Source organism: Periplaneta americana, chromosome 16, assembly GCF_040183065.1.
Source record: "Periplaneta americana isolate PAMFEO1 chromosome 16, P.americana_PAMFEO1_priV1, whole genome shotgun sequence".
In the NCBI taxonomy this organism is placed as follows: domain Eukaryota; kingdom Metazoa; phylum Arthropoda; class Insecta; order Blattodea; family Blattidae; genus Periplaneta; species Periplaneta americana.
Genome location: NC_091132.1, coordinates 45,121,387 through 45,130,981, shown reverse-complemented (window position 1 = coordinate 45,130,981; position 9,595 = coordinate 45,121,387). Strand labels below are relative to the sequence as shown.

The window sequence follows — 9,595 nt, the reverse complement described above, 5'->3', positions numbered from 1 at the left end:
GTCAGAAAGACTCAGACGTGAACCTGTTCCTGGCTTGATGTCTTACGGAATGCGGAGGCTAGGATTCTCGTCACATTATCAGGTCAAGTTGTAATGTTTTGCTGCTCTCTTTAGACTCAAACGCATTGTAGAAAATAAAGATTAATTTAGGCCAAGAAGGATAGAGATATCGGAGCAAACAACGATGTAGAATATACAGCAATATAGATGAATGAACTTTGAGTAAACATTTTATGGTACACTGTACCTAGGCACAAGTTTCCACATGAGTGTTGCGAAAAAGTATCAGTGAACGCTCAGCTGAGTCCGTGGATTTCAAGCAAGGAAATCTGGATGTCGGATGTATAGCCTGTATCTACGAAAATGCATTGAAGGCTATTTCTTTATAATTAATTAAACGAGAAAGTGGACTAACACATCAATTTGTGACAATACCAGAGATGTGCATTATTCTGATTTGAATAGGTAATTAAACTCACACACCAGAAACTACATGCTATATAATGACAGATATCTGCCAAATACTTCATTCACCTGCTTGCAGTTCACAGCAAGAACATCAAACACGCAATGGCGCTCCTCAGAGTAAGTTTGTGTACGAAATTGGAACTGGCAGTTATTCACTCGGGCTTTGATGCAAGGATGCAGAAACATAATTTTTGAGGATTTTTGTTGTGCTCCAGCGTATAGATTTGGATACTTTCATGGAATTACATGTTTTGACCATTCTTCATTCCGAAAATAATACTTAGGATATTCTTAGGTTTTGTACACCGAATTTTTGTGAACCACTGCAATGATTTTCTTGTTATTCAGTACCTAAGATTTCATTCAAAATTATGCGTAATGAAAGTAATGATTTTTTTAACAGTAACATAAGATGTCTCTTTATATCAAATCAGCTTTGAAGACTATTTCTTTTGCTTATTTTTTTGCAAAACTAATATAATAAATTTAATATTCAAATGAGATATACGAAAGTTTGTTACAGAAATTTGTTTTGCACAGATATATTTCTCCAAGGAAAAATTTCTTGAAGTAAAATGTTTAGTGCTTGAAGTTCCTGATTTATTTAGGGGAGAGTCGGGTAGTTTCGGACAGCGGGTAATATCGGACAGTGAATTTCTTTCATCTACCACACGATGATAGCACCTGATTGTCATGGTTACGTTTCTGTGATGTCGCATAGAAAAACGTAACCATGTGATTCAGGTACTAGCATATGGTGGTAGATGAAAGAAACGCACTGTCCGATATTACTCGATGTCCGATACTACCCGACTCTCCCCTATACAATAACTAAATCCGTTATGAAAATGGTGCAAGAAATAAATCCTTTTTTCTGTAAAAACAATTTTATGTTACACTGAAAATTGTTACTGTTCAGAATTTCAATATACTTTCATGAAACACTTTGAAAGTATTCAACATAACCATTACGGAATACGAAGACAGGAAGGAGAAAAAAAATTAATTTGTGCAAACTTATCTATAGTAATTTCACAAGAGGTCTGAGATTTGCCGATAAATGCACGAGCGAAACGAGTGGATTTATTTGGGAAATCTTAGACCTCGGGTGACATTTATTAGGACTATTTCGTGAATAAAATAAAAACTAGTGGCTTGTGCAGCAAATGCTGCAAACTAAGTTCATTAGAAGTTCAAATTAAAATTTTTCAAATTTATTTCCAATGAAGAATGCCAGACATTTTGGAAATTTTTTGCTTCCATAAAAATGAAACATACTCCTCTGAATGGTTTTCTTTATGCTAAATACTTTGTATCAAACCTATACATCTTCAGTTCTTGAGTTTCAATGCGAAAACGCAAGTAACAATATCAGGACGATCAGTCGGTTTTTCATGTGGGAGTGAAGCAGTATCTATTTCAGGTTAGGATTGTAGGTGAGAGTTAAGAAAATATCAGGTTTACCATGCTTTCAAAACATTAGATATAGAGTCTTGGTATAGCAGCTGCATGTTTCGTGAATTACCTTGAAATGTAGAGGAAAGAATCATTTTATCTGCTAAGAGATCTTCCTAAAGTGATCGGGACTCTACAACATTTTGTAGGCCTCTTATTTTATCAATAAGTAATACCTTTTGGTCTTTCCTTAGGCATTATAATTTTTGCGCTTCCTCCAGACAGTACTGAAGAGAATCACACATATAATATCTATATCGCTTACTTACAAATTAATGACTTATAAGGAACCCGGAGGTTCATTGTCGCCCTCACTTAAGCCCACTATCGGTCCCTATCCTGAGCAAGATTAATCCAGTCTCTACTATCACATCCCACCTCTCTCAAAACCATTTTAATACTATCCTCCCATCTACGTCTGCCTCCCTCAAGGTCTTTTCCCTGCAGGTCTTCCAACTAACACTCTATATGCCTTTCTAGATTAACCCATACGTGCTACATGCGCCGTCATCTCGAACGTCTGGATTTAATGTTCCTAATTATGTTAGGTGAATATCTTGGAGCAATAGTAACAAATATAAATGACACTCGGGAGGAAATTAAACCCAGAATAAATATGGGAAATGCCTGTTATTATTCGGTTGAGAAGCTTTTGTCATCTAGTCTGCTGTCAAAAAATCTGAAAGTTAGAATTTATAAAACAGTTATATTACCGGTTGTTCTGTATGGTTGTGAAACTTGGACTCTCACTTTGAGAGAGGAACAGAGATTAAGGGTGTTTGAGAATAAAGTGCTTAGGAAAATATTTGGGGCTAAGAGGGATGAAGTTACAGGAGAATGGAGAAAGTTACACAACGCAGAGCTGCACGCATTGTATCCTTCACCTGACATAATTAGTAACATTAAATCCAGACGTTTGAGATGGGCAAGGCATGTAGCACGCATGCATATAGAGTGTCAGTTGGGATGCCAGAGGGAAAAAGACCTTTGGGGAGGCCGAGACGTAGATGGGAGGATAATATTAAAGTGGATTTGAGGGAGGTGGGATATGATGGCAGAGACTGGATTAATCTTGCTCAGGATAGGGACCAATGGCGGGCTTATGTGAGGGCGGCAATGAATCTACGGGTTCCTTAAAAGTAAGTAAGTAAGTAAGTAAGTAAGTAAGTAAGTAAGTAAGTAAGTAAGTAAGTAAGTAAATTATGTTAGGTGAAGAATACAATCCGTGTAGTTCTGCGTTGTGTAACTTTCTCCATTCTCCTATAACTTCATCCCTCTTAGCCCCAAATATGTTCCTAAGCATCTTATTTTAGAACACCCTTAATCTTTCTTTCTCTCTCAAAGTGAGAATCCAAGTTTCACAACCATAAAGAACAACCGGTAGCATGTTTTTATAAATTCTGATTTTCAGCTTTGAATATTTACACCACACCTCCATTAAATATATGGAGAAGACCCATTAATGAGTATTAAAATATTTCATTTTTTATAACAATATTGTTATCTTACGTAAGTTTTGTATCGACTACTATAGGCTATATCCGTCACTCAGTAAATATTATAGAAATGAAGACCTAACTTCAGATATTATCTACGTCTACTTATATAGGTAAACCCAAAAGGTTTCACTTTCATATCATCAATAAGCCATTAATCTGTATAATTAGTAAGAAATACTTATATCATAGCATTCACTATAATAATATTTCATTTTTAATGGTAATAATGTCATCAAATATTCTTAAGTTTTATAGTTTTTAATATCCAATACACAGACGTTGTCCTCACAAAATTACACACCAGAGAATCTGACCTCTAAATTCTTTTTAACAAGTCTTGAAGTTTTCAATAACCAATATTACAGAAAGGTTCTGGAAAAGTTACACAAATGAAGATCGACATATTGACAATGTGTTGTCAGAGAATCTGAGCCATCTGAACTCTAGATACTGTATGTCAGCAATCCTGCAGGTCGTAGCCTTCGTGTGATATTGTTTATTGTAGTGTGTTTGTGTTTTGTTTTATTCTGAAAAGCCATTATTTCTCAAAACTGACTTCAGATGGATTTTGGAAAAGAGGAAAATGATGTGGGGAAATTGACATTTCACTGAAAACTACTATTTTTCTGAAAAACTTCGGATTCCAAGCTTCAAAATGAGGGGTCATTTATTGAAATCCGTTCAGTTTTCCCGTAATTTCCATTACCAGTTCAAATTATATAAATACTAGTGACTTGTGCAGCAAATGCTGTAAACTCAGTTCATTAGACGTTCAATTAAACATTTTTCAGATTTATTTTCAATGAGGAATGCCAGACATTCTGAAAGTTATTTGCTTCCATAATAATGAAAGATATGCTGTCTCGAGCCAATACTGAACAGAACCACGCATATAAATATCTACACCACACCGCCATTAAATATATGAAAAAGACCCAACCTTACTTGATTAATAACTATAAAAGTATTTGATTTTTAATAATATTATCTTACGTAAGTTTTATAGCTTTCAGTAACATATACTATATATACTATATAGTCGCCACTCAGTAAAATATAGAAATCAAAATCTAATTTAAGTTATTCTCTACATCTACTTATATAACCCCAAAACGTTTCACTTTCATATCATCAATATAGCATTAATATGTATAATTAATGAAAAATAGTCACATCGTGGCATTAACTACAATAATACTTCATTTCTAATGGTAATAATGTCATCAAACCACCTCAAGTTTTGTAGATTTTAATATCCAATACACAGCTGTACCCAGAAAATTACACACCACAGAATCGAACTGTAAATTATTTTTAGTAAGTCAAGTTTTTAATAACCAATTTAATTTGAGCTCTAAATATGTCAGCATTCTTGCAGATCATGGCCTTCGTGTAATATTGTTTACTGTAGTGTGTGTTTTGTTTTATTCTGAAATGCAATTAGCTAGTTCTCAAAACTGACGACAGATGGATTTTGGAAAATAGAAAAATTATGTTGAAAAATTGACATTTCACTGAAAACTAGTATTTTTCCGAAAAACTTTGATTTCCAAGCTTCAAAATGAGGGGTCATATTTATTGAAATCCGTTCAGCCGTTTTCCTGTAACTTCCATTACCAGTTCAAATTATATATATATATATATATATATATATATATATATATATATATATATGTGTGTGTGTGTGTGTGTGTGTGTGTGTGTGTGTGTGTGCGTGTGTGTGTGTAAATAATATATCCCTAAAATTCGCTCACGAAATGTTAATAATTGTATATTTATGAATATTTAATATAGTCAGACATGGTGAAGTCGAAATAGATGAATAACGATTACTGCAATAAAGAAATTGAATGTTATTCAGTAATGCCAATTGAGAAAAGCGAAATACAGGTTTAAAATGTTAATTACATGTACTGCGCTTTTCTCTTGTTATTATAACAGAAATACGTTTTCATTATCTGCTGAAATCATAATTTAATTTAAACATTTTATAGTATAATTACAAATAACCATATTAATGCATTAATTAAATACACTTGTTATGAAGGAATGTCATTTTCTTTAGATACAATGGACATGGAATTAGAAGATGAAGATGTAGATGTGGAAGTAGGATTTCGCACTTCATTTGGTACGATGGATTCATGCCCATCGATTTACGTGGAAACAGTTGGCGACACTGACTAAACAAAAGAACGTACATGCGACAAATTGATAGTGATAAATCGAGCTGCAGAAATTATCGCGATGTAGGACTGTGATTAGTTGGGAATGAAAATTTCACTATACTTCATTGGCCAAAAATGGAATGACGTCATATAAACGATATAGTCTTCATAAATCTGCTTAAAGAACCCAAACCTTAAATATTATCAGACATCGTTGTTTTGCTGTTAAACAAACGCAGACATTTATTTTTAGCTTTCAGTTGTCTTCGCTGCCCTGGTTGCTGCAGTTCTTGCTCAGGACCATCACCATCAACTGCCTGCTGGAGAGCACCACGTGGAAGAACACCACTATGTGAGTAGTTAAGATTACCTCTCTACTGCAGTATATACAGCACATCCAACATTACATTACATTTCTTATCATAATATACTCTATGTGATATTAAACTATTACTAAACGCAGATATAAATATTATACTTGATTTATACTGTTTTGTATTGAAATATTAAGATCTTATCCATAATTTTTACCTTCAAATGCCTTACTTTATACATTATAGCGTTTCCAAATGTCAAAAAAAATATTAATTTACACTATAACTATATTACACCGTATGAAATAGGTCAGAGGACATACTGGGATAATTGGAAATGAGAGAGCCGATGAATTGGCAAAGATGACAGCCAACTCTGATGTGCCACTGTCGTACAATTTATGTCCGATATCATATATAAAAAAAGTAGCCAAAGAACATTATATGCAAGAATGGAACGAAAGATGGGTCAATAGTGATAAGGGAATTCTTACAAAAGAGCTGTATTTTCCAACGGTCTATGATCGTAATAAATGTAAAGTAATAACGCCAAATTTCGTACTGACACAGTTTTTGACTGGGCATGGAAAATTCGGGGAATACTTAAATAGATTCCATATTAAAGACGATGCAACTTGCATTTGTGGGGAGGAATCTCAAGATGTCAAACATGTATTATATGATTGTGCAGTCTTTTGCCGTGAAAGATACGAGCTTGAGTTGTTACTAAACACTCTAAATTATACATTTACCAAACCGTTAACCAATATACTAGCCAACTCCAAATCATATAAGTATTTCATGTCCTTCTTGAATAGAGTATTCGTGAAACTGTAAAATGTTAAATTATTCCGGGGGAAAAAAATCGTATTAGTTCTAATCAACTATAATGAAACTGTAAGTCTTCAATTTCGCATACTATAATATTGTACTATTGGTTTTAATTTTTATTTTAATTGGGCATTTGATTTCTAATTTTGAGCCATTTCTTGTAATACCTGATTATTGCCAATTGTTGTTACTAAATAATGTATTTAATTCGTAAATTTTAAGCCATCTCTTAGTATAACTATTTATTGCTTCTAAAATAACATGTTTAATATATATATTTCTTCCTATAACCATTAGATATAAATATAGAGACATGCCTTGGGGCTTTATGAAACGACCCATTCTTTCATTAAGGTGCATTCTTGTACATAATTCATGTGAATTGTAACCTTGACCACAATTTTGCATGATAATTTTATTATTGTTTATTGCTTATAAAATATGTATTTTGATACCAACTATAACCCTAATATACCTCAGGGTGAAATAGGGTTTATTAAATTGGATAATAAAAAAAATAGGCCATATAGAAATAAGAGTTGGCTATCAATGTTTATGAATTATTGATAACATGAAATAACATTCAGTAACTATGTTCACTGTTATTATTATTATTATTATTTATTTGTACTGACATATCATCATATAGCTTCCAAGGAGTTGGGTCACAGTTTGGCCCATTCCGTTCTCATATTAAAGGTCAAGAAGTCGCTTCAGTGTTCTTTCAGTGTTTTTTGTACTGATACATACAGCAAATTACTTATTTAATACTTCCTACCATTGTAGGTTGCCTAGAAAGTATGAAATAGCAAGGAATACAATTTCATATAGAAGTATTCTGATATATTTTGATAAACATGAAAAACAACAATAAAAATTAATTGACATTTAAAATATCAAACTAAAAATTAGAAATAACTAACTCAAATATTCGGCACATGAAAGAAGTACTGAAACAATAGTGAAAAGAAAATAATTTAAAATGTTATTTCAATAATTATTGTCACAAATTTCGAGCGACCATTGTAGGTTGCCTAAAAAGTATGAAATAGCAAGGAATATAATTATTTCATATAGAAGTATTCTGATATATTTTGATAAACATGAAAAATAACAATACAAATCAATTGACATTTAAAATATCAAACTAAAAATTAGAAATAACTAACTCAAATATTCGGCACTTGAAAGAAGTACTGAAACAATAGTAAAAAGAAAATAATTTAAAAAGTTATTTCAATAACTATTGTCACAAATTTCGAGCGACCTCTTTATGTCTAACAGAGCATAGTTTTCAGGTTCTGAAGGTCTAGGTGGAGAAATGTCCCCAATTATTTCATGTTTGTAAGTACTAAGAAAAACTTTGTACAAATTCCTATTACTAGAAATAATTAAATTTGAAGCTATAAAAAATAGGTGTCCAAAAACACTGAAGTAATATACCTGACAACGAATTAAAGTTACAATCTCGTTAATTTTGGTGTCCATGAAATAAGATTCAATAGAAAGTTTGAGTCTGAATAAAATTAGTGTAATTTCATAGACATTCGTTTATTAAAATATTTCACGACCTGTCTATATTGCAAGAAAGAAATTATCTCTTCATGATAAGTAATGCCTCAAATTTATACAGTAAACAGAATTTGGATAATTCAGTAAATATCTCAATCCAAAAGCGCACAGTTTCGTTCTTCCTACAACTTTCCTTGTTACCTTATACTCTGAAACCAGTAATACGATATTATATTTATTTATAACTGGCTCATATTTTGAATTAAGTAATGAAACATTAAATGAACGCTAAATTATTTTTTGAATATAATTTATTACAGGCACACCCAAAGTACGAATTCAAGTATGGAGTGAAGGATCCACACACTCACGACATCAAGGAACAGGCTGAGAAACGAGATGGCCACAAAGTCGAGGGTCACTACATGCTGGTGGAACCTGATGGAACTATCCGTATTGTACACTACACCGCTGACAAACACACCGGATTCCACGCTCATGTAGAGAGATCTGGACATGCCGTGCACCCTACACATCATTAGAACGGAATCAATAAGATTGGAAGTGTTGATGAGGAAGCCTTAAAGAAATTAAAAGAAAGTGTCAGTTTTGTTAACGAATAAAGTGCATATCATTCAATATGCCTTATTTATAAGTAGGAGGAACTGTAAATAGTGAGGAGTGGAGTATAAAATTCAAATCGACAGGGAAGTCATTTCTCCTATATAGCCTTGCTTCATTTTCTTTGAAATTGTTGTGTTATTCAACTGTCTTATCATTTGAGAAATGTTACTGCTAGTCAAACTCTAAATAGAGTGACCAACACACTGCTTTTAAAACCTGATTTAAATTAGATTTGTTCAAATTAGGTGGGTTAGAATCCTGTATGTAATATTAAGTGTAAATATTTGGAAACATTCATTTTTAATTCTGTTCGTTTGACCCGATTAAAGAAAAAGCTTATTGTCAGTTAATTTACTGTTATATATTTAAACAGTTATAATTTCATGTTTGTGAATTAGCATTTCTGTATGTGTATACAAAGTACCGAACAAGGTGACATTAATTTCAGTACCGAATTGAGATATATCTCCAACTGTATTGCCTATTTTCTTGAGATAGCTTAATCTGAAGGTATTTATTAGTTTTAGAAACAGCTTACCTCATAAATTTACTTACAGATAGTTGCCGTGATGTACTGAATTAACTTAAGCAATGTAGTAAGTGTTATATTATATTGTTTACAATAAATTGCTTATTTCTTAAGATTTTGCTTTCTAATAATACTAAAGTAGAGATTAATTTCATCAGAATAATTCTAAATGAAATAAAATTTTAATTCATTTAA

The 9,595-nt window shown here is 32.4% G+C and overlaps 1 protein-coding gene across 1 annotated transcript; it reads left to right on the top strand.

Moving 5' to 3' along the window:
* The first annotated feature begins 550 nt into the window (after positions 1-550).
* LOC138716199 (cuticle protein 19-like) lies at positions 551-9,595 on the top strand. Its single transcript, XM_069849035.1, has 3 exons — positions 551-585; positions 5,844-5,942; positions 8,568-9,595. Exons 1-3 carry the CDS (start codon positions 571-573, stop codon positions 8,787-8,789), a joined length of 336 nt encoding a protein of 111 aa, XP_069705136.1. The 5' UTR covers positions 551-570; the 3' UTR covers positions 8,790-9,595.